Consider the following 27,225-nt stretch of genomic DNA (forward strand, 5'->3'; position numbering starts at 1 on the left):
GCAGGTACAGCTTCCACTAGAGCAGGCTGCTCAAATCCACATCTGGTGAGGGCTAAGGCTCCTTGGTGGGATCGCATCCTGCTCAGCCACTGTGCTGCAGGAGACGGTGCCCAGGAGGGGACAGGGCTGTCGGTGTTTGTACATTGGAATGGGCTACCCAGGAGATGCTGGAATCACCATGCCTGGAGATGTTTAAGGAAAGACTTAAAATATCTGGAGGTGTTTAAGGAAAGATTAGGAACAGCACCCAGTGTCCTGGTCTGGTTGACAAGGTGGTGTTCAGTCCTAGGTTTGACTCCATGATCTCAGAAGTCTTTTCCAACCTAATTAATTCTATTATGCCTGTAGCATCCAAACCTGCCCATAGATACCAGCCATACTCCCCATACACCGTGGGAAGCTATCCTTGCCCTCGCCTGCACACAGAGCGTATGGGGCTTAACATGCTGCCCCGGGGACGTGCAGGAGTTGGGATACAGAACCAGGAGCCCACCGGGAACGCTCGGGGCCCCGCTCCGAGCCGGGCCGCGACCCCCGGCACCCGCCCGGGCCTCTGAGGGCGCCGGAGCCTGCGCCCGTCCCCATGGCAACGGCGCGGCCGCGCGCCAGGGGGCGCTCTGGGCACCCGCACCCCGACACGGCCACCGCGGCCCCGGCCTGATCCCCGGCCTGTCCCGGCCCCGCGACCCCCGGGCTGACCCTCCCTGCGGGCCGCCGGCCACAGGCGCTGCTGGGAAACCCCTCAGCCCTGCTCCTCGCTGGCACTGCCCATCCTGCGGCCCTGCGAAGTCCCCAGGACATTCCTGCAGCTCCCCGGGCAGGGCAGGGATCCTGCGGCACCTGGCTGCAGGTGGGCACGGGCAGGGCAGGGCAGGGAGGGGTGTGGTGCAGGCAGGGGTGGGCGCAGTGCGAGCAGGGGTGGACGCGCTGCGGGCAGGGCAGGGATAGGTATGGTGCATGCAGGGGTGGGCATGGCGTGGGCAGGGGTGGGCATCCTGCCGGGCGCTTCGCCGCGTGGCCGCACAGACCTTCCTTGATGAAGCAGGACAAAGGTTTTGTTCTTCTCCCAACAGTGCAGCCTTGTGCGGCCGCGGGCAGCGGCGACAGGCAGCAGCCAGCGCGGCCCCGTGCTCCCACGCCACGGCGCAGGGGGGGAGTTTCTCCTCCTTTGTCTGCTCCCGGCCAGGCAGCAGCCGGTGCGCGGCAGCGCCGGAGCAGCCGGGGAAGGGCCTCGGCAGGAGCCGCGGAGGACGGCGGCCGCGGTGCCCTCTGCCCCGGCACAGCCACCGGCCCGGCCTGGCCGCGCTGGGAGCGAGCAGCGATCCCGGGGGAGCCAAGCTCTTCATGACGGAAACCCGACCAGGCAGCGGGGACGGCAGCTGCGCCCGGGGACGGGGAGGACGGCAGCATTGGGGACAAGGACACCCGCGTCCCGTCCCCACCCCCGGCGCCCGCCGTCGGCCATGGGGAACGGCATGAGCCAGGTAACGGGGAGCGCTGGGGCGGCTGCTCTGCAGTTCGGCCATGCCCGGGCGGCTCGTCCGGTGCCGGAGGTGGGAGACCCTTACCTGGCGGCTGCCTCTGCCGTGCCAAGCGGCGATTCACCTGCCGGCACCGCGTCCCGCACAGGGCTCGGCTCCTTGTTTGTTCGTTTGTTTGTTTGTTTATCTGCCGGCAGAGCAACACCGGAGGTGAAGCAGGCAGGGACACTGTGCTGGGACAGCTGACAGCTGCCCGGGGAGGTGGAGGGAAGGGGGTCACAGCGAGTTCTTTCATGGAAGGGGGGAACTTTTCCCAACACCTTTAATCCCAAGGAACCAGCACCAAGCACACGCTGTGAGCCCTGTATGACCCCCAGCCTGGTGGTGCTGCACCCCCTGCTCAGTGGGGCTGGGCTGTGCGTGGGGCTCGGCATCATGGGGCAGAGGGGATGGGCACTATTTTATTTATGTACTGCCCCGTTTTCTCCTCTGAGGAGCGGGTCAGCAGGGTGCTGGGGACAGGCACATGCTGTTTATTCATGGTTCAGTGTCCTGCCCTTGGGAGCTGCCCTTGCTAACTGGCGCTCTCCCACCCGCTCCTCTCAGTGCCGCAGCTGTGAGTTAAAGGCACCCTGTCGATAGGATATTGATCTAAAATCGCAGGAATCACAAAAACAAACAAACAAACAAACAAAAAAGCCTTCTTTAAGCTGTTCAATCGAGAGAAACGTTTCCAAATGTGAGCAGTGAGACAAGTGTGAGTCCAGCTGTGCTGGTGAAAATCACCTCCACCTGCCCTGAGCACCAAATATTGCTGCAGGGAGAAACTGGCGGAGAACCGGCTGGATACAGGATTGAACTCACTGCCCAGCCTGGGAGTGCAGGGAAATATAAAATAGCTCTGGCTGACAAGGTTTGCAAGGTGTCCTGCTTCTGCATCTGCAGTGCTGTTAACAGAGGCCTTGTCAAGTAATTATCTTTTCATCACAAGAAATGGAATTTCCCAGGAGAAATGAGCTGAAAGCATGGTGTCCAGAGCAATCTGTGCCTGAGCTGTGAGAAATGGGCTTCCTGCAGTGCAGAGTGAGGGGAGCACAGCTCAGGGCTGGGAGGGGGACAGCTACATCCCCTACAAGCTTCTCTGTGCCTGTTGCTTTCCCATCCCTCGAGCAGCACGGCTTCCACAGGTCATGGGTATAGTCCAAGGCTGTACAAAGGTGTATGCAACTTGCTGAGCTCAGGTTATAAGCCCCAGTGGAGGACTAATTGCTGATAAACAAGAGGAGCAATAAAAAAGCTGTGTCTGTCTCCAAGCACCCATGAGAGTGCAGTGCCAGGTGGTTGAAGGTGCCAGGGCTACATCCAGCCCCACATCCTGGATGCCAGGGCAGTGGCAGCCCTGGGAATGCCCAGGTCCAGCTGCCCCAGCACCGTTCCTGCCCTGGGGCTGGATGGTCATGTCAATGCCAGAACTTTGGCCCCTCCAGCCAAGGTCAGTGCATCCCAGTGTGGGTCCCAGCACAGTGGGTACCACAGCACAAGGTCACTGCTCACACTGCCACTTCCCCTTGTGTCCCACAGATCCTTCCTGGCCTCTACCTTGGGAACTTCGTTGGTGAGTGGAGCCCCACTGCTGCAGAGATGTTCTCCAGCTGGGAAGTGGGGCTTGCTTGAGCTGGTGTCTCCCTGCCTGCAAATGCTGCCTGACATCCTGCCTGCACCCACCACCCTGCCTGCACCCACCACCCTGCCTGCACCCACTGCTCTTCCTGCAGCCACTGCTCTGCCTGCACCCATGGCCTGCTCTGCTCTGTCACCCCGTTTGGGTTGGCAGTAGTGGGAGTGAAGACACTGTGGGAAAGGCAAGGCAGAGACCCCTGCCTTTGCATGGTTTCCTTATTTAACAGCTGCCCTGAGCTCTTGGGATTCATGGGGGAGAGGAGCCAAGGAGGAAATATGGATCCCTTGCCAGGAGCAGAGGAGCTGGTGGTGCCACACGGGTGCAAGGGAGCAGGACTGGGGCACATCAGGGTACTGCTCCCCAGTTTTGCAGCTGTAGAAGAGGCCAAAGGGGGCTGCCCACCCCCAGGAGGGAATTTCCCAGAGGCAGAGTCACCCCTTCTCACACCAAGTCACTATTTTAAGGAATTTTCATTGTCAGGGGACAGTTAATGACCAAGTGTTGGCATCTGCCATGGCAAACCAGCATTTATAATGCTCCTGCCTCCCTGATGGCTCCTTTGCCAGCTTGATTCCTGCTCTAAGTGCTGCACAAGTTTAAAACCAGTGGTGTGAATTGCTAAGGAAATGTCACTGGAGTGGCAGCCCTGTTCTCCCTTTGCTCCTTGGAGCACTTTGGGTTGGGCTGGGGGGGCTGTGGCTTGCTGGGAGCAGAGGGACAAGGACACCCAGCTGCCATCAGGGGGGTTCCTGTGAGCAGCCTCTGCTCTGGGGCCCAGGCCTGATGCCATCCAAGCACTCCTCATCACTCTGCCAAGCAATCCTGGGTGACAAGATTCTAGGCCTGCAACATTAAGCTCACAGAGTCATCTCCTCCAAGTGGAAGCTTTTCCAGCCCTGGTAAGCCTTGATTCCAGTGTCACCAGTTGCTGTCACTGCCTGCTGAGGTGGATGGGAAGGTGGCAGGTGTGTGAGTCCCCATCTCCCTCCCCACACAGAGCAGCTTCCCTGCAGAGCATCTCCCTTGAGACTCACTCCTATTAAAATTTACATCATGCCATTAGCACTTCCTGGGCTGGATCTCTGAGCCAAGGTTTTACAGCACGTGAAAGTTTAGAAACCCAGAAGAATGAGATGGGGAAATGTTTCCCCTCCTCTCTGGCTGCGCTTGCTGCATCTGCTGCTTGTGGCATGAAAGGGAGACACTTGGAAGCTGCTCAGCAAGACAAGCACGCTCCCCTCCCTGTGCAACAACTGCTGTGCTGGACTAGAGGCCAGGATCACATCCAGAATGCTGAAGCATTGGTGAGAGGCAGGGCACTGCCCCAAACAGCCAAGGACACCCCATTTCTGTCCATGCAGCTGCAGAGAGAACAGACCAGAGAGAGCAGCAAATCACTGCTCAGGTGCTTCTACAGAAAATCAGAGATGATATAAATTGCTGCAGCTCCACTTCCATAGTTCACAAGATAAAGCAGTTCTCTCAGGCTGCAGCAAGTCCCAGTGCTGTGTGTGTGTCTGATCAAGGAGGTGTGGGCAGGGCACGTCTCCTCCCAAAGTGGGGACAAGTACAGGCAGGAGGGACACTACCTGCTGACCCAGAGTGTTTCTGTGCAGGTGTGAATGGTTCAACCAGCATGAGCAGCAAGGAGGAGGATCAGGGAGAGGCTTCTGCTTTGGGATCATGGGATTGGCATTCCAGGCTTCCATGTTTGCCCATGCCTGCACTGCTGCATGTGGGGGTGGAATGCAGTTGATCTGCTGGAGCAAGGCTCTGTGTGCTGGCTGGCTGTAGAAGTAGGGTGGGAGCACTGTGGGAAGAGAAGGGTAGGAAATGAATACATGTTGATGTCTAGTTTTATCCTTTAGATGCCAAAGACCTGGAGCAGCTAAGCAGGAACAAGATCACCCACATTGTTTCCATCCATGAATCCCCCCAGCCCTTGCTGAAGGTAGGGTCCTGCACCAGATGTCACCCTGCAGATTCCTTCAGCTCCTTCCATGCTGTATCTTCCTTCCCCCCCTGAGAATCCTATGGCAAATACACCTCTCCCTGGTCCCTGATCCCAGAGGGGCTGTCTTGTGACTATAACCCGACCTTGAATGCTGACAGGAAACAGTTTCCAGCTCTCCAGATTCCTCTTGTTTCCCATCCTCTCCCACGAGCTGCTGGTGGTCCCCTTGCTCTGCCCTTCACCCCAGGGCAAGTGTGGCCCCATCCCCATGCAGGGGGGTGCTGTGTGGGGAAAGCAGAACCCTGTAGGACGCTGTGGGTGAGGAGCAAAGGCGCTGCCAGCCCTGCTCTGACCATGTATGACACCCTGGCTGCAGTGCCTGAGCCTCTCCTCTTCCTATTCTGGCTTCCAGGACATTACCTACCTCCGCATCCCCCTGCCTGACACCCCTGAAGCCAACATGTGAGTACTCTGGGAACGGTGGGGACATGCAGGGAGGTGGGAGGGTGACCAGAGGTGAGGACTCACAGCTTCTCAAACCCTCCATGTGCTCCAGCTCCCTCCACCTCCTCAAGCACAACAACCCACAGGCTGGAGATGTGATGCCACAGGGCAGGGGAGCATCCCTGGACCCCAACAGCATCCCAGTTCAGTGACTGCTGTGAGGGTGTGAGCCCTGGGGTGAGGTGAGGGGCAGCCACTCCACAGCACCCATGGAGAGGGGCAGCAAGCATCCCCCCAGGAAGTGTCTGGAGAGGGGAGAGCACATAAAGGGTATGGAGCCAGCCAAGGGCACAGGCGTGGCTGGAGATTCAAGCAGCCAGGCGTCCCATTGCCCCAGCATGAGTCACACAAGTCACAGGGCAGCCCCATGCATCCCCAGCACAGTGTCCCCTTCTGTGTCCCCAGCACAGAATGAGCTGGCAAATCCACCTTTCCTTGGGAATAAACAGCACTGAGCTGTTCAGGTCTCAGCAGTGGCTGGCAGATCCCCTAAAACAACTCAAACATACAGGGCTGTTCTGCCTGCAGCTAAAAATGCTGTTCCACCCCTGAAGTTCTCATTCTGTCTGGTTTATTTTTCCTGCTAGCAAGAGGCACTTCAAGGAATGCATCAGTTTTATCCATCAGTGTCGCCTGCATGGAGGGAACTGCCTCGTCCACTGGTAATGCTTCCCCTGTGCCTGCTGCTGTGTCCCCCCAGCTCAGCAGATACAGTCCCCAGCCCCTCACTTCAGATCAGAGCCAGCCTATGCCAGAGGGCTCTGTGCCAGTGGACCCACCCAGGATCCACCCTTGGCTGTGGCTTGTGACTCAAACCCAGCAGGATCCAGGCAAGTCCTGGAGCCGGGGCAGCTTTTTGCTGCAGCTGAGTGCATGGGATGAGCAGGGTTTGGGGCAGGCAGCCAGGCAGTGGCTGCTGCTCCCATTCCCTGTAGAGGAGTGGGTATTTATAGGCACTGATGGCCAGGACCTTGGAAGGTCTCAGGCCTCCGGGAGAGCAAATCCTTGGAGAAGAAGAACTGAAATATCTGAGGCACAGGGGTGGAGGAAGAGGCAAGCATGGGGTCAGGGTGTGCCACTAACACCAGCTCTTCTGCACTTTCCCTTGCCAGCCTGGCTGGCATCTCCCGCAGCACCACCGTGGTGGTCGCCTACGTGATGGTTGTGACGGAGCTGAGCTGCCAGGAGGTGCTGGATGCCATCCGAACCATCCGGCCCGTGGCCAACCCCAACCCCGGCTTCAGGCAGCAGCTGGCTGAGTTCAGCGGCAGCGCAGCCCGCAAGGTGGGAGCCGCCTCTGCCACCCGTGCCCTGCTCCATGGCTGAGCCTGCCATGGGCCTCAGAGCAAGGACAAGTCCTGAGGGGACTCCGTTTCTTCCCTGCTCCCCTTGCTGGCAGGCTTGGACCTGCCCTTGTAAACCAGCACTAAATTTTACTTCTCGCTCCTTCCCCAGGTCCGCAGGCACCTGAAGCAGAAGTATGGGATGTCCCCTTTCAATGATGAGGAAGAAATAAAGGCCTTGTTGCCAGTAGGGAGAGAAGGAACGTCCAGGACAGAGGGAGCTGTGCAAGGACTGGTCCCAAGAGCCAGAGACATGAGGAGCACAAGCCCCTTCCTGCTGCGGGTGAAGAGGACGTTCTCCTGCATCCCGGCTTGTCTGAAGTGACCCAAGCCAGGGGAGGGCAGTGAGCATCACCCAACAGCCTGGGAGAGATGAAGGAGATGCAACACAGTGGGACAGAGAGCACTGGGCAGGAACCTGCACAAAGCCCAGCTCCTTCTTCTCTTCTGGGGTGGGAATGTGCCACCCTCTCTCTGGGCAGGTTTCATGGACGCTGTTGGGCTTTGCAGCACATGCTGGGCTCATCTTCACATCCAGTGTGCTGGGGACACAGATCCTTGTCCCTGGGTCACTGCAGGCTCCTGCTTGGGGCAGAACACAGAGGGGGTCTCTTCTGCCACAGGCCAGTGCCCAGGTGTTGCCAGCAACAGCTTTAGCACTTGGGTACCCACTGCATGGCCTCAGGGTGCACAGGAGAGCCGGTGCTCCCCTCAGAGCAGTTTTCCCACCAGCAGCACAAGCTCCCAGCATCCAGGTGGCTGCAGAGCAGGGACACACCAGTGTGCCAGCAGGTAATGCCACCACACAGGCTTCCAGGCAAGGGTCCAGCTCCAGACTGGCCAAGCACAAGCCCTGAGCAAGCACTGTAGCTTTAGGAATCCATTGCACCCCATTCCCACCTATCCCAGGGCACAATCTGTAACAGGTGGGAGCCAAGCATTTAACCTGGCCAGACCTCACTAGAGCAGAGCCTTAAGCCATTTTGCTTAAAGACTTTATATGTTCCCCAGTAATAAATACCCTTCTCTGTGGTCTGACTCTCCTGTGATGGCCAGGTTGAAACGGGGATGCCAAGGGGGAAGGTCCCAGCATGGGACCAGTCTGGAGCTGCTGCTGGACACTCTCTGAAGTGGACTGGGGACACTGGCATGCTGGGACAGGGCTCATCCTGCTGCCTTGTGAGAAGGTGACCAGGGAAGCCAGAAATGTGAGTGCCAGGGTGCAGGGCTCTCAGGGGACAAGCTCTGCTCCACGAGAGGTTGGGAGCAGCAGGTGGGAGCTCACCTGGAGCCTGTTTCACTTTAGCCTCTCCACTCACGTGATCCAGGAGCACGAGGTCCAGGACTCTGCAGGCTCCTCCAGCTGCTGGGAGTACTGGGAGCCTGGCACCAGCTGAGTATCACAGGCCCCAGACCTGTCCCATTTACACCTTTTCCTGGAGCAGAGTCCCAGGTGGGAAAAAATTCGGAGGATGCCCAGCTGGGTCATCAGCATTGTCCCTGTTGGGACTCACAGCATGTTTCTGGGGTCTCCCTCATCCCTGCCCCTCTTCTTCTAGGGAGAAGGGATCCCCCAGGAGACAGAGCTTCAAGGTTCCTTCCTGCTGCCAGCATCTGCCTGCTGGGCTGGGTGCTGCCTTGGGGTGACCCAGGCAGACTGGGAGTTCACCCTCTCTGGGTGGATACGGAGTGAACTGAATAACCAGGGGTTCATCATCCTTCACTGCTCCTGCACCATCTGCCATGGGATCCCACTCTCCTACCAGTTCCTTCCAGGCTCCTCTACCCTCCCTCGGCCCCAGGCCAGGCTCTCCAGCACCCTTTGGCCTCCTCAGCACCCAGCAGGGTGGAAGCCCTGCAGCCCAGGATCACCCATCTGGGATGGATGTATGCCCCATGCACAGCTGCACCCTCTCACACTGGGACACCTTATGCCAAGGTGTTTGCAAAGATTCCCCTGTTCCCACTGTAAATCACCCAGAGCTCTCCAGCTCAGCTCCACAGCACAGCAGAATGTATTTATTTTGGCAGATCTGGCTTACACAGCTTGGAAAAACCCGGGCAAGGGCAGGGTTAGCTACGAGTTAATGTTTGACTGCCTCTTGAAGCTCATTTTGGCATGAAAAGTTTAAGGGTTAAGCAGCTTCACCTTCCCCGGGAAGGGAGAAGCCGGGTGAGGAATACAGTGGGGAATGTGGCTGCTGAGCGTCCTCGCTGATGCCCGGGTAATTGGATCCCCCGGGTCCTGCGTCAGCGGGCGGCTGCCACAGCGCATGAAATCCCCGGCCGATAAAACTGATCCCGGCGGGCCGGGCTGACAAACGAGCCGGCGGCTGCGATTATCTGCCGGCCTTGGATGTAATCAGTGAAGCCACTGGGAGGCCGTGAGTGACTCCTTGCCGCAGCACAGCTTCCCAAGGCAGAAGGGGCAGATGTGGATTCTCTGTCCTTCAGTTCCCAGGCCCTTTTCCCAGAACGTGGCCCCACAGCTCGCCCGGAGGGAGGGCACAGGTGGTGCCTGGGCTTCACTTTGCAACAAAGGGGTCGCGGGCAGGCTCAATAAGGAGAGAAAACCCTGCCAGTGGGGCTCGCTCGCACACCCCGTGTGGCCCCATGTGCCCTCTGTGCCACGTGGCTGTGCCCTGTCCTCACATCCTCTGGGAAAGCCCAGGACTGGGCTCTCTGCCACTGATTATTCATTTGGAGACTTTGCAGCCCCAGTAGCTCTCAGGAACTTCGCTCCTCCTTTCGGCCGGAGGTGACTTTTTCTGACTCAGAGCAGGAATGGAGACCTGGGTGACTGCAAAAGGAGATTTGGGGGGCAGCAGCCAGGCAGAAGAGCAGGGTTTCCCTGCACAGCGACATGAAACTCTGCAGCAGTGATAGGGGAACCAACACCAATGTCACCTCAGGGTGGCTCAGTGACTCAGCCCGTGCCCTGCTGGGGGCCAATGGGAGCTGGTGCAGGATGTGTCCCACCCCGGTCCCGGCAGCGCTTGGCACAGCTCAACCACCCTTCCCACCCGTTTCCCGTTCGACTGAGCATTCAGAGCCCCACGAGGCAGACGTGAGCACTAGAGCAGAGGAGAGATTTGAGAGATGGGGACATGTGACTGTTCACACCACCCTGGAAACCCCGTGCTCTTCCCGCAGCTCCCTGCAGCTCCCCACACGCATGGAGTGAGCAGCTGGGCTCATGGGAGGACGCAGCCCCTGGAGCTGGGATGTGTCCGGCTGGGTCCCCAACGCAGGAAGCAAAGGGAGTAGGGTCCCTTGTCCCCTTCGGGGAGCGTGTGGGAGACCTGACAGTTTTAGGGGAAGCATCTGGGAGGGCTGCAGGAGAGTTCCGTGTGCCTTCTGGTGCCTTATCCCCTCTCCCGTGGATGCAATGTGCCTGCCCCCCCTCCCGCGAGTGCAGGATGGGTGTGTTAAGAAATACACCTAGGGCAGGTATCTCGGTATGTAAATTACCAGTGCGAGCTGCACATTGTGTTCTGAACGGCAGGAAGAGGCTGAAGCCCCAGGCAAGAGCCGGGAATGGGCGCCCACCCTTTGCCTAACAAAGGGCACTTCCCGGGGTGGGGGTCAACCACCCAGAGCCTCTGCAGGAGCCAGTGAACAACGGGAAGAGGCTAAAATCACCACTGGTGTATGTGGGTACACACATTGTGAGGATCTGAAACCTCGGGGATGCCTTTTTTGGGGGTCCCTCCCGGAGGCACCAGCCCCAGCTCTTCCCATTGCTGTAACCGTCAATTACGACATCCCTTGTTCCTGAACGCGGATATCTGACGCTGCTGCGCGGGGAAAAGTGGAGCAGAGAAAAAAAAAATTTAAGAACCGTCCCCCCCGTCCTTGGGGCAAGCAGAACCTGAGGCGTGCGCCAGGAAAGGGAAAGTGAAAGCCGGAGCCGCTTTCGGTTTCGCCGCCGGGCCGCGATGGCGGAGCCGGGGGCGCCCATGCGGCTGAAGGAGTGGCTGATCGCGCAGATCGACAGCGGCCGGTACCCGGGGCTGCGCTGGGAGAACCGGCAGAAAACGCTCTTCCGCATCCCCTGGAAGCACGCGGCCAAGCAGGACTACCGGCAGCAGGAGGATGCTGCGCTCTTCAAGGTACCCCGGGCTCCCCGCGGTCCCCACCCAGCCCTGGGAATGGCCCCGGGCTCCGTGTGCGCTCCCGGGGCTCCCCATTGCCCAGGGCTCCCCGGTGCCCAGCTCCGTGCGCACCCCGGCACCGCTCACCCCGCTCACCTGTGCAGCCGAGCTCCATGTGCACCTCCAGGGCTCTCCATTACCTGGCTCTGTGCGCAGCGCTGGGATGTGGCTCCATGCACAGCCCTGGCACACACCGCCCAGCTCCGTGCACGCTCCCGGCGCTGCCGGTGTGCTCCCCCGGCACCCCGCAGCACCCAGCTCCCCGCAGTCCCCCAGGACACACGGCCCCGGCTCCCCCACCCCGGTGGACCCCCTTGGACAGCCGAGCCGCGGGTCAGGTTGTGGCATCCCCCACAGCACAGGGCACCCTCTGTCCCTCTGCCCCTCAGGCTTGGGCCATCTACAAGGGGAAGTACCACGAAGGGACGGACAAGGCCGACCCCTCCACCTGGAAGACGCGGCTGCGCTGCGCCCTCAACAAGAGCACCGACTTCCAGGAGGTGCCCGAGCGGAGCCAGCTGGACATCTCCGAGCCTTACAAGGTGTACCAGATCGTGACTGACAGAGCCTGTGATGCAGGTACGTCCCTGCCGTCCCTCGTCCTGTGCCTGTTGTGGGGTTGATACCTGAACATACCTGAACCATGCCTGCACAAGCCCCGTGCCCCACAGACATTACCCTTCCTCCCCACTCCTTTGACAGCCAGCTGTCTTCCCTGGGGCTGTTCCTGCCGTTTGCCAGGGGTTCACCCATTCTTTCTTACTCTCTGCAGAGGACAGTGACACACAGTCCCCAGGCAGTGAGGACCAGCAGGTGAGCCTGCCCTGTGCCATCCAGGCAGGGGAGAAGGTGGGACCCTCAAATCCCCCCCTCACCCATCAGCTGCTCCCCCGCTTGCACACTGCCTGCATTTGTCCCACGGGGCTTCAGAGAGGGCCCCCTGTGCCCCGCACTGCCAGACACAGGCAGGGGATCTGCTGGCTTATGGGGTCCATGGTAGAGGAAGGAGCTGCTTCAGGATCCCCCACTGCCAGCTCAGCCCTCACCAAAGCTGCTCCTACCCCCAGGGCAGCACTGCAGGGAGTCCGAAGAAGGAGGAAAGCCAGAAGGACATGCTGGAGCGTGCCCATGTCTCTCCACAGCCCTGGCTCTCTGGCCACCCCACCGAGCGAGGTGAGGAGGGTCCCTCTTGGTGGGATGGGGCTGGGGGCAGGGAGTGCTCACTTCTGCCAGGATCCTGCTGTCCTGTTGCTCATGCAGGGAACACCTGTGGGGATTGAGGTAGGGGCTGAGGGCTCCCACCCTACCCCATCAAAGCCATTCCCTTAGGGGATATGATGAGGCCCAATAATGAGCAAACACAGTGAAAGTGTGGGCCCAGGGGCTTGGGCCAGGAGAGTGCCTGGGAGCCCTTGGGGTAACTGTCCATGTCCTTTTACCACCTCATCTCTGCCCTGGTCCAGGGTGCCTTGTGAGGGGAGTCTTCTATGGCTGGAGCCCAACCCATGGTCAGCTTCTTCCCGGACCCCAGTCCTACCTCCCTGTGGAGGATGTCAACAATTCAGGTAGGAGCCATGCTGCAGGCAATGCCCTGGGTGGCCCCACCAGCCCAGATTGCCCATGAAGTGACCCTCCCTTTGCCCCAGACTGCTGGCTGCACATCCGCCTGTACTACTGCGATGTGCTGGTGAAGGAGGTGACCACGCGCACGGCCGAGGGCTGCCGCATCACCACCAGCGCCGTGCCGGCCGACAGCGAGCGCCTCTACGGCCCCTCCTGCATGGAGCAGATCCAGTTCCCCCCACCGCAGGTGCTCAGCGGCCACGGCCGTGTGGCCTGCATGACCAACGTGCTGGAGAGGCTCTTGCCCCACCTGGAGCGCGGGGTGCTGCTGTGGGTGGCACCTGAGGGCGTCTTCATGAAGCGCCAGTGCCAGGGCAGGGTGTACTGGAACGGGCCCCTGGCCCCGCACAAGAACTGGCCCAACAAGCTGGAGAGGGAGAGGACTTACAAGCTGCTGGACACGCAGCAGTACATCCAGCGTAAGTCCCTGGGACACCCCGATGCCCTGGGGAGAGGGGCAGGTCCTGCCCTGCTGTGGCTGATGGGGGCTGTGAGGACCCCGTGTGCCCTGACAGGGTTGGTGTCTTGCAGAGGTGCGGGAGTACCTGAGCAATGGGCAGCTCCTGCCTCAGTACCAGATCTACCTGTGCTTCGGGGAGGAATACCCCACCAGAGCTGGGCACCCCTTCCAGAAGCTCATCATGGCTCACGTGAGTTCCCACTGGGGCTGGTGACCCCTGAGCCAGGCACAGGGACACCATTGCAAGGCAGGGACACAGACCTGTGTCCATCCTCTGTCGTTCTGTGCCTCCACAGGTGGAGCCGGTGTTCGCTCGAGAGCTCTTCCATCACGCCCAGCGCTTGAGGCCAACCCTGCTCTGCAATTCTCCCCAGCCCTGTGCCCCTGGCACCTCCAGCCACGTTCTCCATGTCCTCAAACAGCTCTGCCAGCCCTGAACTGGGTGGGAGAGGAGAGCCCAGTTGCCATAAAGTCTCAGAGAGGGAGGCTCTGAGCCCCATGGCTCCGTTCCAGCTGCGTGTCCCAAGGCAGAGTGCTCAGGGTGCTCAGTGTGCGGGACCAGACAAGGACAGACGTTAGCTGGGTGGGCAGGTGCTGCTGCCCCTGTGATTGCTGTATTTATTCCCCAGGAGTCTCTCAGGCGGGGTTTGTTGTGTGCCTATTCAGCAAGCCAGGGCAGACCTGGCTCTGTCCTTGCACCTTGCGCTGCCAGGACTCGCTGTTGCAAACCTTAGAAATAAAGGTTGTGTTTTCTTATGGGTGTTGGGGGCTGGCTCTGGGGTGGGGGTGCTGATCCAAGCAGAGCACGAGCGGCTGGGGAAGCTGAGTCCAGACAGCCTCAGGTGGGCAAAGCCAGCTCAGCCACAGACTGAGACAACCCCTTGCCCTAGCACTGGTTCCAGTCCTGCCCCTTGTCCCTGCCCCTTGGCAGGGGTGAAGGCAGCAGCAAAGTGCCTTTCAGCTGCTCTGCTGACCTGGCAACACAGAAGGCTGTCCCAAAGGCAGTCACCACCTGTGTCTCAGTTTACACTCATGAACGGTGTGATGGGGCTCCTGGGGCCTGTGCTGTGCCCGGAGCTTTGGGAACAATGCAGGGACCTGGCACAACGGAGAGACCTGGCACAGGATCCCACACAAGGCTAGGCTGGGGACAGGGGCTGAGGCACTGGGGTGGGCAGGGGCAGAGGGGCATCTGAGGGCAGGCAGCACCTCAGTCCTGCCAACATCCCTCACTCCCGGCCCAGCCAGAGCCGGCTGCTCACCGTGAGCAGGGCAGGATGAGAACCAGGTCGTGGGAACCTTCCGTGGGAAAGGGGGCCGGGGGAGCCGGGGGCTGTGCCCGCCTCTGCCCTGGGGAGGCCGCGGCCGTGCCAACCGCGGGGCCACTGGCTGCTGGCCGCAGGTCTTGGCGGCGCATCCGTCTGTCTGTCCGCAGGGACCAGTGCTGGACGGCAGAGTCCTGCTCCGCCCTGGGCGGCCCCTCAGAGGAGGGGCCCGCCGCCCCCTCGCCGGCCGGCGGGTTTTAACGGGCCGTGCCGGGGCCGTGCGGCAGAGCCGAGCGGGATCAGCGGCGGAGCCGGAGCGGCGGCGGCCGGCAGGGAGGATGCAGCCGGACCTCCCCGTCGGCGACGCGGCGCTGCGCAGCCCCCCGGCCCCTGAGCCGGCCGGCGGCGCCTTCCCCAGCGCTGAGGCCACCAAGCCACCCTACAGCTACATCGCCCTCATCACCATGGCCATCCAGAGCGCGCCCGAGCAGCGCATCACCCTCAGCGGCATCTACCGCTACATCATGGGCCGCTTCACCTTCTACCGCGAGAACAAGCAGGGCTGGCAGAACAGCATCCGCCACAACCTCTCCCTCAACGAGTGCTTCGTCAAGGTGCCCCGTGACGACAAGAAGCCGGGAAAGGGCAACTACTGGACCCTCGACCCCGACTGCTACAACATGTTTGAGAACGGCAGCTTCCTGCGGCGCCGCCGGCGCTTCACCAGGAAGAAGGGTCTCCGGGATGCGCCAGGCACTGAGGGGGACGAGGGGCGTGGGAAGACCCTCAGGCAGCCTGGGCAAGGGCTGCCCGCTGCCCCGCTGCCGGAGGAAGGGAAGGCAGAGGGGGCCTACAGCTCGCGGTCGGCCACAGGACGCCTGCCGAGCCCCGCCGCTCTCCCTGAGGGTGCCGGGGTGCCGGGGTGCGCCGAGCCCTGGGCCCGCCGTCAGCCGCCCAAGGCCAGGCAGCCCTGCCTGTACCTGCCGGAGGTGGCACAGCCCAAGGGGCCGTTCCTCACGGCCGCCGAGAGCCGCCCGCCCAAGGAGACTGTCTTCGGGGGGCTGCCGGCGGCGCTGCAGCTGCCCCGGCCAGGTCAGTACCCATTGCCCGGCGAGCGCCCGGCCCAGCAGCAGCACCCTGCCCTGCTGCCTGCCCTGCTGCCCACCCAGCACAGGGACCCCCCGCAGGACTCGCCGGCCACCCCAGACACCCCCCCAGAGCAGCTGGAGGGCAAGGAGCTGGCTGCCCCCGGGTTGGGGCCGTGCCAGCCGTTCGGGCAGGTGCCACCTGCATTCCCTGGCAACCTCCTGGGCACGGGCAAGCCCCCTCCATCCTGCTTCCTGGAGGGAGAGGGCTACACGCAGCCCCACCTGCCCGTGTTCGGCTCCTTCAGCCGGCCGGGCCCCGAGGCGCTGGGCAGCAGCTACCAGTGCCGGGTGCAGGCGCTGAGCTTCTGCGTGAAGGAGCGGCCCTGCGGCGCGGCGCTGGAGCATCTCCTGGCCGCAGCGCCCCCGGCCTCCACCACCCCCCGGCAGCCACCCTTCGGGGCCATGGGGCCACGGGCAGGTGAGCAGAAGGAGCCGTGGGGCCCAGGCACCACGATCCCACTGCAGGGGGGTAATGGCTACCCCCTGGGGCTGCCCCCCTGCCTCTACCGCACTCCCGGCATGTTCTTCTTCGAGTGAGGGACTCCCCACCCCGGGACAACCCAGCTCCTAATAAAGCACATTCCCCAATGCTGCCTCTGTGGTGTCTGTGCCCCATTCGAGGTGGGCAGTGGGCAGGAGCAAGCTGGGGACCCTCAGCCCCAGCTCAGGTGCTGGCTGGGGGACACAGGTGCCCAAGGCCACCTGGCACAGCCTCCATCCCCACCAGTGTCTCCGTCAGTGATCACTGACTGGATGGTGAGGCCATGTTGGGACAGGGCATGGCCTTGGTTGAGGCACCTACACCCAGGTCCTGTGTCCCAGGGAGATGCTGGGGACAAGGTCCTGCCACTGTGTAGGGCCAGGAGCCCCTGAAGTGCCATCCCATGGCAGTACGAGGGAACTTTGTCCCTGGGGGTCAGGGGGATGAGCTGCAGCTGAAGTTATCCCCCAGTGGAGCCCCACTGTCACCTCCCTGGGCCTGGGACCCCTCCAAGTTCCTGGTTTTTCACAGGTGGCACAAGTGGCACAAGCCTCAGTGTGTGGCCCTGCAAGTGGACCCCAGAGAGACTGTGGGGAGGCACCAGGGGTTTTGGCACAGCATGGAGGCTCTGCTATGGGGGGGACAGGGCTCCCTCCCCTCTCTGTCCTTGCTTGTGGCTGTGTCAGTGCTTGGTTGGAATTCCAACCAGTCCCTGCAGACCCTGAGACCAGGGCAGCCCCAAAGATGGGCTGTGCCAGGGGCTGCAGCTCTGATGGGAACAGCCAGGAAAGTGGATTCCTCTGACCTGAATCATGCAGGGTGGCTGCCAGTGAAGAGGCACCAGCTGAGTCACCACTGTTCACACTGGGCTGGGCACAGGGATGTGCCCCAACTGGCCCAAATGGGGGACACTGGAGTGGGCAGGGTCCCCACAGAGCCCCAGGATGGGACCTGGCCACCAGCCCCTTCCCACACTGCACTGGGACAGCCGATTCAGCACCTCTGAGCACAGGAGTGGGGCCAGAGTGATGCTGGCAAAGTGGGGGGCTGTGCTTGCGCCCCCCAACCTGCCAACTCCAGGCTGGTAGAGAGAGCTCCCCAGGAGCAGCAATACCCAGACCCGAAGGCACAGCCAGCCCCAGGATAGACACAGGGCTGGCAGGGGCTCTCTGTGCTGATGTGAGGACCAAATTTGTGTCAAAGTCCCCCCAGCTGCCCAAGGCCAGGGGGACTCCAGTTTGGGCAGTCTCGGGGGTCTCTGGGGGGCCGTGCTGGCACGGAGGAACACTGCCGTCACTCGGGGACCGGGAGCACCGCGGCCACGTCAGCTCTTATCAGCCCCCAGACGGCTGCTGCTGGGCCATGGCTGTGTCCCAGCCCCGGGCAGGGCAGGGGGGCCGCCCTTCATCATCGGGGACCGCCACTCAGCCCTGGGCCTCTCTTTACTCCCTTTTTTTTCCCCTACCCAGTGGAAAACAATATTTGAGCGCCTACATCATGCTGGCGTCTCCGGAGCGGCGGGCGGCGAGCGCGGCTGACCTCAGCCCCCTCCTTCGCACGGTCCCCGGGGGCGCGGGAGGAAGCGAGCGCCGCAGCCGTGCCCAGGGGCCGTCTGGTTCCCACGCAGCGTGGCCGGGCCCATCGCCCGCCGCGGCTGGGAACACACGGCCCCGGCCCCACGCTGTGCCCGAGATGGGCTCCCTGTGCTGGGAGGAATGCGGCGCATCCCGCTGTCCCCCAGGCTGCAGCAGCCGCTGGGGATGGGCACTCGTGTCCTGCAGATCAGAGCCGTGCGCTCTCCCAGTGCTCCCCTTTCCCGCCCTCACCCCGACTGCCGGTCACGGACCCGCTGTTCTCCCAGCTCTGCTCCCCCCTGGCTCGCTCCCGGTTCGCTGTGGGTGGCCCCGATTCCCCGCCCGCTCTCCCGCTCCCATCCTGGGCCGTGCCGCGGCCGGGGCTCGCCGCACCCGGTCACGGGGCGAACCTGCTGCCGCTGCCGGCCGTGCTGCCAGGGCTCTGCCCGCTCCCCTGCCCTCCCTGCACTGCCTGCGGGAGTGTTTCTTGTTTCTGCAGGCTGGGTGGGTGCCACAAGGACAGGATGCCTGGGAATGTGTGTGCTCCATGCTCCAGGGAAGGATGCTGAGGACACACGTGTGTGCACATCCAGACTGCAGCCTGCACCCCTGGGGGTGATGAGGACCCCACACATAAGGGATGGACCTGGCTGTGGTGGCCTGGGCTGGACCAGGAGCATTTGGTCCCAGCGGGACCTGTTCACTCCAGGCAGCTTCAGGGGCTCATGAGCTCTGTCAGCTGGGAACACAGGATGGGATCACAGCTACTTCCATGGGTGTCAGCCCCACTCATCCAGGCCCAGTGTGTCTCTGCAGGGTCCCAGGGTAAGAAGGAGGGGACTAGAGAAACCAAACTGGGCTGTGGGGTAGGGGTCCCACACCCTGGCATGTGCTGGTGTCTGTGCATCCCTCTGCTGCAGACCTGCACACACAGGGCTGTGCTCAGGAGCTGATCCCCTACAGCAGCTCAGGGTGCCAGCAGTGTCCGGGGCTGGTGGTCCATCTGGAAGCCCCGTGGCCACCCCGCAGCAGGGCCCTGCAGTCCCTGTGGCCGGCCGGGGCCAGGGCCGGGACCGGGGAGACGCGCGGCTCCTGGGGCCAGGCAGGAAGGAGACGTCACCGCCGTGGAGCGTAACTCAAACCAGATGGGGCTGCGCTGGCGTCCAGGCCTGCGGGGTGGTCACCGACAGGAACCGGTCAAAGGCTGCCGGCAGGAAGCGGCTGGGAGGGACGCCTGCGGCCGCCGGAGTCCGGGCTCTGGCAGCTTTAACCACTTCAGGGCCAGCCACAGCTCCCCTGGGCAAAGGGGCACCAGTTCCCACCTGCCCTTGCCCGGGCATCCCACCCAATACGGGCAGATGCTGAAGATGTGAGGACGTGTCTGACTGACAGCTGATCCATCCACCCATCCATCCAGTCACTTTCCCTTCCCCCATCCCCCTGGGCTGCTCAGAGCTGTTGGGTGTGTAGACCAGAAACCCTTGGCACTGTACCTGCACAGCCCTGCCCAGGACGTACCAGGTGGTCCCTGTGCATGGCACAGCCTGGCCCCATCCCCTCTCCCACAGAGATGAGATTCTGCTTCCCATCCTCATCTCACTTATCCTGCGACTGTCAGGCCCCACAGGTGGGAGCAGGGCCTCCCCAGCCCCCAGATGGCAGCTGTGGGCTCTGGGCAGACCTGTACATTTATTTACAAGAAGGCGAGCACTATGGAGGGCTCTGTTATGGGGCAGGGTCCCACCAGCCGTGGCTCCTGCCCGGTGGGGACAAGCCTGAAGCCCCTTCCCCTGCTGCAGCCAGCGTGGGGTGAGCAGCAATGTCTCCCCGTGTTTCTCCCCAATGTTTTTCCAGCAGGCACAGAGGGCAGAGGCAGCTCCAGAGCAAACACACAGCCTTGGCTTGGGGGGCCTTAGCCATGGCAAAAGCCAAAGCTGGGGACCCCATCCCCTCCTGCAGTGGGCAAGGCTGGATTCTGCAAATCCCAGGGGATGCCTATCCTCTGGATGCTGCAAATCCCGGGGGCTGCCCATCCTCTGGCAGCACCGGGGAGGCCCGAGGGGTGCAGGCAGAGAGGACGGGGCTCGGGACAAGGCTCGGGAGCTGGAGCAGCACCCTCTCCCCTCTCCCTGTCCCAGCGGGTCCCGCGGAGCCCCCGCACGGGGCGGGGAGCTGGCGGCCGCGGCGGCGGAGCAGTTCCGCTGTGTTGGTGGTCGGGTGAGCGGTGCCGGCCGGAGCGGGGAGCGCGGCCCAGCTGCTCTGCATTAGCCCGCCTCGCTCATCGCGATCTGCCGGGGACGGGTGAAGCAGAGGTTGTGTTTTTCCCCCGCTGGCAGAACCGAAGGGCAGGGAGGGCAGCAGGAACACAAAGCCTCCTTCTTTCCTCGTTGGCTCCCAGCTGGGGACGCCGCTGGAAGCGTGCTTGCTGCTTCCTCCCTTCCTGTGCGAGCAGCAGCTCGGGGCCAGCTCCGCTCCCACATGCCCAGCTGGCCGAGAGGAGGTGCTTGAGCCCCGGCTCCGCTGCCAAAGCACCGGGGCGAGGCTCCGCGGTGCCCTCCAGCATCATCGCCGAGCCACAGAGCTGGGGAGGGAGGTCGGGCAGTGCAGGGGCCAGCGGCAGTGAAGGCAGGCAGGGCTGCGGCATTTACAGGCAGAGTCCAAAAGCAGCAAGCGCCAGGTGGCCGAGGCAGCGGGATCACACCGGAATGGCCTTGCTCCTCCTCCGAGGGCACGAGAAGGAAGCGTGAGCAGAGCAGAGATGCTGCAGGTCAGGCATCACGCAGCCAGGCCAGGGCCAGAGGTGAGATCAGAAACCTTCACTCCGGAGCAGCCTCACAGTCTGAGACTGAGCAGTGATGTGGTCCTGAGTGCAGTGGGACCAGCTCGACAGAGCCGCTCCAGACTGGTGGGGGTCCCTCTCAAGTGGTTCCTTTCTGGCCTCGGCTCCCCTGGGAGCCCAGCTCAGATGCCCAGCGCTGTCAGGGACCCTGAGCTGGTGATCTTCCTGAAGCGGTTGGCAGCGCACACCCCGATGAAATTTTTCTGTGAAAGGGAAGAGGAAAGATTCCCATCCTCTGGCAAGGGCTGTGCCACCACAGATTGAGACAGACCCTGCCCTGGAGCCTGACACTACTCCTGCCCCTAAAGCCTGCTCCTGGGACTCAGCTCAGGAATAACCACCACAAAGGGACCTGTGCTTGATGAGGGTGTTACCTCAGGGGCATCCACGCTCAAGGGTCCCCAGCCCTGTGTCCCAGCTGCCAGCAGCACAGCGAGACAGAGCCCTCCTCCCTCCTCCATGCTCCAGATGCCATCCACCAGGACAGGCAGAGCCTGGCAGCCCCTCCCAGCCCCCTCAGAAGCTGCTGACCCTCATGCCCTTGCCAGACCCCGCACCTTCCAGCGCCTCCTCATGACGTATTTCTTGAGCAGCACTTGGGACTTGAGGCGCCGGTTGGAGCGTTTGGCCTTTTCTGCCAAGTTATTGAGCCAGGGATGCCGCAGGCACTGGTCAGCACTCATCCGGGCACTGGGAGAAAGATGAGACTGCTTCAACCCTGCTCAAGCCCCTCACCCCCAACCAGCCCCCCTCTCCAGCCACTCCAGAGCTCCAAAACCCCATAACCCTGCAGGGGAGAACCAGAAGGGAGGAGGTGCCCAGGGACTGGTGGGGCTGGGCAGGACTCTGAGGGGTCCAGCACATCCTGCCTGGGATGGGTGTCCCTGCAGGGATACAGGGCTCTGTTGGTGACAATCAGAGTGGGGCAGAGCCCCATGGGGTTAATTCAGTGCTGGACCCAGGGATGCTGCTGGCCCTGGTGAAGAGGCAGCATGTGATACCTGGGCCAGCTCTGGGGATGCCCATCCCAGGACCCCACAGCCACTGCCAGACTCACACCTCTTATCCTTGATGATGAGGTTGGAGACAAAGTCCTTGGCCTCATTGGAGACACTCTCAAAGGTCTCCTCATCAAAGTACCAGTTGGCAGCCAGGACGTTGTTGAGTGTCTCGGTGTCATCATCACCCAAGAAGGGGGAGAGGCCGCTGAGCCTGGGGGTGAGAGAGGTGAGGAGTCAGGTGCTCTCAGGCTTCAGCACCTCCCAGACCCCCTGGAGCAGAGCCAGTCTGGCCAGGGATGTTCCAGGTATGTGCTGTTCCCGTCCTGCATGCAGCCAGGCTGAGCCTCTTCCTGCCCCCCAGCCCCACACAGCCATCTCCCTACCCAGGACACCCACATGCCACCAGGCAGCCAGGTGCCTGGGGACAGCTCTGCACCCAGGGGAGCTGTGCCCCAGCACCAGAGCTCCCCAGATGGCACTGCCAGCCCCTGCCCAGCCCTGACGTACAGCATGTAGGTGATGACGCCCATGCTCCACATGTCTGTGGTGTAGGAGACCTGCTCATAGTTGACCACCTCAGGGGACAGGAATTCAGGGGTGCCAAAGTTCACTTTCAGCTTCTCATTGGGATTGTACCTGCAGCCGAGGAGGGGTGCAAGTCAGCACAAGGGGGACAGGCTTCTCCCCCAAACCACTGCCCCTCTCTTAGAAGATGCTGCCCTTCCCAGCTAGTCAGGGAGTGTTGTGGCCAAAATAACGGCCTGGGGCAAGTCTTGGGGCTCCTGGTACCCAAAGGCACAAAGAGATGAAGGGTGGAAGGGGAACAGGGAGGAGGGACAGAGCTGAGAAAGAAAACCTCACCTTCGAGCCAGCCCAAAGTCAATGATCTTCACCATGTGCCCGGTGGCAGCCACGCAGAGGATGTTCTCAGGCTGTGGGGACAGGGTGACCATTGCCCCACCACCCAGACAGGACATCCCCACTACACAGATCCAGCAGCCCGTGGGTCCTGCAGCTGACCCACACCAGAGCAGTGCTGACCCACAGGCGCCCCTCCCACAGCCAGCCAGTGTCCTGCTGTCCCCCTTGGCCCTGCCGCTGTCACCCCCAGCCGGGCACCTTGAGGTCGAGGTGGAGGACGCCCATGTGGTGCATGAAGCGGATGCCCTCGCAGATCTGCCGCACGAACACCATGCAGTCCACCTCGGTCAGGTGGTAATCGTCGTCGATGATCCGCTCAAAGAGCTCGCCACCCTCCACGCTGCATGGGGATGGACCCTGGCGTCACTTTGGGGGGACTCCCTGCCCCAAGCCATCCTCCTGCAGAGCTCCTCGCCCTCCTGAGGGCTCTGGCCCAGCTCCACCACGGGGGTGCTGAGCAGAGCCAGAGTGGGATGTGGCATTTTGGGGTTGGACAATCCCAAGGTAGGCACAGGCACTCACAACTCCATGAAGAGGATGATCTCCCGGGGCGTTTCGATGGCGTCGTAGAGCTGGATGAGATTGTGGTGGTTCAGCTGGTTCATCACATCGATCTCCAGCAGCACCATCTCCTGCAGAAGCAGCCCCAGTGTGGGGTGTCAGCCCTGGCTGTGCCACTGGGCCAGGCTGTGTCCCCGCACCAGGGACACACAGAGTGTAACACTGCCACCACCTGCCCGGCGTCGTTCAGACCTTGTCCTTTGCTCCCTGCTTCCGGATCACTTTGGCTGCCAGCTTGAGCCCCGTCTCCTTCTCTGTGCACGTGTGGACTTCACCAAACTTGCCCCTGTGGAGAGAAGGAGGAAGGGAGAGAAGGAGAAGTGCTGCCACCATCAGCCCCCCAGGCTGCTGGGGACCCTCACACCGCTCTGTGGTGCTGCTCTGACTGCCCGAGGCACCCACCCACCATGACCCAAGGAGTCCAAACGACACAAGACCTCTGCCCAAGGCTGGAGGGGCAGCTTGGGACAGTGCCAGGAGAAGCACTGGGGCCCCTCCTTACCCGCCCAGGATCTCCTTGGAGCTGAGGCTGAACTGGGCGCTGACGCTGGCGGAGCGCAGGGTGACAATGCGATGGGCGAAGGGCGCTGGCGGCGGGGGGACATCATCTGCCAAAGACAAAGGATGAGCTGAGAAGGGAAATCTGCTGCCCAGGGGACCCCACTCTGGGTACCCCGGGCTGCCCTGCTGTGGAGTAAAGACAGGCACCCAGCCAAACCTGTGGGTGCAGGATGTGGCCAGGTACTGAGTGCTGGGCTGAGAGCCAGAGGCTCCTGGCTGGGGATGCACTGGATGATGCAGCATCCCCTGAAGGGTCCCTCATTATTGCCCACAGCATTGCCCTGCTGCATGGCACCAACCCTGCTCCATGGAACCCTACTCCATGGCACCCACTCCCTTCCATGGCACCCACTCCCTTCCATGGCACCCACTCCCCTCCATGGCACTCTGTTACTCTGTTCCATGGCACCCACCTTACTTGATGACAGCCACCCTGACCAACCTACATGTCACATTTACCCTTTCCAGGCCATGTTGTTGTCTGTCACCCTCTCCAGATCAATCCCCCTCTCTGCCACCACCCTCTGCTCACCCTCCCAGCACAGATCCCACTCACAGGGCACTGCCTGCACACATTCCTGAGCCATCCTTTCCCAGGGGAGAGCAGAACCCAGCCTCACAGGGATCCCCACAGGCACCCACTGCCCCCAAGCCCTGCCATCCCCACAAGGACAGTGGTGCAGGATATGAGGACATGCTGTCCCCTGCCACCAGCCAGACAGTCACTGTCACTCTCCAGGCTCCTCTTCCTTACAGTCAGTGTGGCCAGAGCAGGCCAGGAGGGGACGCGACGTATTTAGCCCTGTTTACAGTGAAAGGGGAGCTCGGAGGCCACCAGGCAGGTGACAAGCCAAGGACAGGAGCTGGCAGCATGGAGGGCAGTGTGGGCAGCAGGCAGGGCCAGGAGTTCCCAGGCTGTCACTCCACAGAGTGTCCAGGGGATAAGGAAAAGGCAGGTACCTCATGACCTTACCCAATATCTCAAAAGGGTCTTCCTTCCCAAAATCAGGGGTGAGGTAGGGGCTGGGGGGTGGCTTTGCCTCTGTCAAAGATGGTTCCACCCCAGGTCCAGGCTGCTCCACCACCCCAGCAGGATCTGGGGGCTGCCCTGGGGCACTGGGCAATGTCCTCTCCTGAGGGGTGCCGGGGGGTTCCAGGGGCTGCAGGTCCCCCAGGGCTGGTGGCCCATGGCCAGGCTCTGTCAGACCCTCTTTTGGCTCCACCATCGTGGTCTCCTCTTCTATTGTCTCCATCTCTGCCCAGGGCTGCTCCTCCCTGGAAGCAGGAGTGGGAGGTGAGCAGAGCCCAGGCAGCAGCTCCCGAGCCCAGCACCCAGAGGGCCCCCTGGAGCAGGGAGGGGGATCCCCCCATCCCAGCAGGGCGTGGGTACCTGTGGCAGGCAGCTGGGCAGCTCAGGCTCTGCAGCAGAGCCGGGCGCGGGGGCTCGGGGCCCGTTGGTGGCTGTCCCTCTGTCCCCTTGGACACTTCCTCCCCTTCACCCTGAGCCTTCACCACAGCCATGGCCGCTGCCTCCGTGGGCTCTGCAGCCCCATCCCCAGCCTCTGCTCCAGGTGTGGGAGGCTCCACCTCTGCAGCTTTCTTCCCTCCATCCTGAGCCTTTGCAGTAGCCGGGACCTTCTCTTTTTTAGAATCTTTCCCTTCATCCCCAGCCTTTGATGCAATTGTGGATTTTTCCACCTTTGCAGTTTTCTTCCCTCCATCCTGCACCTTCACAGCTGCTGGGGACTTCTCTTTTGCAGGCTCTTTTTTGCCTGCACTTTGAGCCATTTTTTCAGCTGGTGTTTTCTCTGCTTTTGCTGCTGCCTTCTCTCCATCCTGAGCCTTAGCAGCATCTGGGGCTTTCTCCTTTGAAGGAATTATGGCTTTCTCCTTCACTGAATCTGGGACTTTCTCCTTCACTGAAGCTGGGGTTTTTCCCTTCACTGAAGCTGGGGTTTTCTCCTTCACTGGAGCTGGGGTTTTCTCTTTCACTGAATCTGGGGCTTTCTCCTTCCCTGGAGCTGGAGGCTTCTCCTTTGTGGGCTCCTCTTTGCCTCCATCCGGGGCCTTTTTAACTGCTGGGGCTTTTTCTGCTTTTACCACTTTATTCTTCCCATCCTGGGCCTTTCCAGCATTTGGGTTCTCCTTTGCAGCAGCTGTGGTTTTCTCCTTTGCAGGCTTGGTGTCAGCTGGGGCTTGCTCTGCCTTTGCATCTTGCTTCCCTTCATCCAGAGCTTTAGCAGTGGCTGGGACCCCTATGATTTTCTCCTTTGCAGGCTCTCCTTTTCCTCCATCCTGAGCCTGAGCTGCAGCCAAGACTGTTTCCTCCACAGGTTTTGCCTTCCCTTCTTCAGGATTTGCTGCAGCCAGAGCCTTCTCCTCAGTGGACTCTGCTTTTCCACCACTCTCAGCCCCTGACCCACCAGGTCCTTCCTCCTTCTTGGGCTTCTCCTCTCCTCCATCCTGTGCCTCAGTTACAGCCAGGCCCTTCCCCTCCATGGGCTCCTCCTTCCCTCCATCCTTAGCTGCCTTTGCAGCAGCTGAAGCCTTTCCTCCTTTGACCTCCCCTGCCGCAGCTGGAGCTTTCTTCTTCCCGGGCTTCTCTTTCTCATCCTTCCCTACACCCTGGGCCTCAGTGGCAGCTGGCACCTTCTCCCCGGTGGATGCTGCCTGCCCTTCATCAGCTGCTGCCTGTCCTCCATTGCACAGCACAGCCGAATCCTCCTCTCCTGGAGCTGCCTCCCGTCCATCCCGGAGCTCTGGAGCAGCCAGAGCTGCCTCCTGCTCCGGCTCTGCTGTCCCTCCTCCAGCCTTCTCCTGCCCAGGCCCATCCGTGCGGGTGTCCTGTGTCACGGTGGCGGCTGCCGCTGTCCCCGTTTGGGGCTGGGCAGCCTGGGGAGCTCCGGGCGCTGCGCTGCCCTCGGGTTCGGGGGCTGCTGCCCCTCCAGCCCCGCCGGTGCCTCCACCCTGCTCCATGGGACACTCCAGGCAGAGGCGGCTGCCCTGCGGTGCTCGCGGCTCGGCGAGGCTCCTGCGGGGCAGAAAGCGGCAGCTGAGGGCTCGCCGGACCCGACACCCTGCAGAGGGGACGGCAGGACCCGGCAGAGCTCTGCTGCTGCAGGGATGAGCTGCTGCAGGGATGAGCTACTGCAGGGATGAGCTGCTGCCATGCAGCGGGAACTGTGTCCCCGCCGCTCCGCCGGCGGCTCCCGGGCCGGTGGCACCGAGCCAGGGACCCCACGTGGCCACCAGAGCCGGCACCGTCCCATTGTGCCCCGATATCTGCCCGCGGTGACTGATCGATGGCCTGACCCCGGCACCTGTCACCGGGTGCCTGCGGCCTCCGACGTGCGATCAGCCAGCGCGGCGCGGCCAGGGTGACAATTTAAGGCCACATCCCACCGTGGCAGGGCAGGAGACAGCGGCTCTGGCCCCGGGCTGGCAGTGGGGATCAGGAGAGATGAGCATTCCCGGCACGGCCCCACCATTGCTCCCCCTGACGCACACAGGAGCTCCAGCCATGCAGGCAAACCCCATCTGCTCACCCGCACCCAGCAGCCGCCAGCGCTGCTCGTGCCCCAGCCCAGGGGTAACCAGCTCCACCAAGGGGACCTGTTGGTGTCTGTACCTGCACTGGCCTCCAGCCCAGCCTCTGATCCCCAAATCCCCTGGGC

General features: G+C 62.1%; 3 protein-coding genes across 3 annotated transcripts; 2 read left to right on the forward strand and 1 right to left on the reverse strand.

Annotated features, from left to right (window-relative positions):
* The first annotated feature begins 604 nt into the window (after positions 1 to 604).
* On the forward strand, positions 605 to 13,956 carry DUSP15 (dual specificity phosphatase 15). Its single transcript, XM_071446528.1, has 16 exons — positions 605 to 850; positions 1,074 to 1,484; positions 3,063 to 3,096; positions 5,031 to 5,113; positions 5,529 to 5,578; positions 6,208 to 6,282; positions 6,733 to 6,904; positions 7,076 to 7,286; positions 10,840 to 11,075; positions 11,507 to 11,696; positions 11,890 to 11,966; positions 12,185 to 12,290; positions 12,581 to 12,682; positions 12,764 to 13,159; positions 13,272 to 13,390; positions 13,497 to 13,956. Exons 2-16 carry the CDS (start codon positions 1,464 to 1,466, stop codon positions 13,635 to 13,637), a joined length of 2,013 nt encoding a protein of 670 aa, XP_071302629.1. The 5' UTR covers positions 605 to 850; positions 1,074 to 1,463; the 3' UTR covers positions 13,638 to 13,956.
* Positions 13,957 to 14,079: 123 nt separating this feature from the next.
* FOXS1 (forkhead box S1) lies at positions 14,080 to 16,173 on the forward strand. Its single transcript, XM_071446666.1, has one exon. The coding sequence runs from the start codon at positions 14,804 to 14,806 to the stop codon at positions 16,148 to 16,150; it is 1,347 nt and encodes a 448-aa protein (XP_071302767.1). The 5' UTR covers positions 14,080 to 14,803; the 3' UTR covers positions 16,151 to 16,173.
* A 4,456-nt stretch (positions 16,174 to 20,629) lies between these two features.
* On the reverse strand, positions 20,630 to 26,541 carry MYLK2 (myosin light chain kinase 2). The gene is made up of 11 exons (XM_071446729.1): positions 24,942 to 26,541; positions 24,525 to 24,826; positions 23,493 to 23,598; positions 23,183 to 23,276; positions 22,952 to 23,061; positions 22,628 to 22,769; positions 22,370 to 22,440; positions 22,016 to 22,144; positions 21,567 to 21,719; positions 21,065 to 21,197; positions 20,630 to 20,710 (listed from the first exon to the last, which is right to left on the reverse strand). The coding sequence occupies exons 1-11, from the start codon at positions 26,525 to 26,527 to the stop codon at positions 20,630 to 20,632; spliced, it is 2,907 nt and encodes a 968-aa protein (XP_071302830.1). The 5' UTR covers positions 26,528 to 26,541.
* Positions 26,542 to 27,225: the final 684 nt, after the last annotated feature.

The sequence above is a fragment of the Agelaius tricolor genome, unplaced genomic scaffold (assembly GCF_023055355.1).
Source record: "Agelaius tricolor isolate 1412-34295 unplaced genomic scaffold, bAgeTri1.0.p SCAF_23, whole genome shotgun sequence".
In the NCBI taxonomy this organism is placed as follows: Eukaryota; Metazoa; Chordata; class Aves; order Passeriformes; family Icteridae; genus Agelaius; species Agelaius tricolor.

What these genes read in the sequence shown, in the direction of transcription:
- FOXS1 (XM_071446666.1), top strand. Translation starts at nt 14,804, where the DNA reads ATGCAGCCGGACCTCCCCGTCGGCGACGCGGCGCTGCGCAGCCCCCCG.
- MYLK2 (XM_071446729.1), bottom strand. Translation starts at nt 26,527, where the DNA reads ATGGAGCAGGGTGGAGGCACCGGCGGGGCTGGAGGGGCAGCAGCCCCC. An exon ending in TGCCCAGCTGCCTGCCACAG is followed by an intron (nt 24,827 to 24,941) that starts GTACCCACGCCC and finishes TCCTGCTTCCAG; the next exon opens with GGAGGAGCAGCCCTGGGCAG. An exon ending in GACTTTGGGCTGGCTCGAAG is followed by an intron (nt 22,145 to 22,369) that starts GTGAGGTTTTCT and finishes CCTCGGCTGCAG; the next exon opens with GTACAATCCCAATGAGAAGC.
- DUSP15 (XM_071446528.1), top strand. Translation starts at nt 1,464, where the DNA reads ATGGGGAACGGCATGAGCCAG. An exon ending in GGAGGATGTCAACAATTCAG is followed by an intron (nt 12,683 to 12,763) that starts GTAGGAGCCATG and finishes CCTTTGCCCCAG; the next exon opens with ACTGCTGGCTGCACATCCGC. An exon ending in AGAAGCTCATCATGGCTCAC is followed by an intron (nt 13,391 to 13,496) that starts GTGAGTTCCCAC and finishes GTGCCTCCACAG; the next exon opens with GTGGAGCCGGTGTTCGCTCG.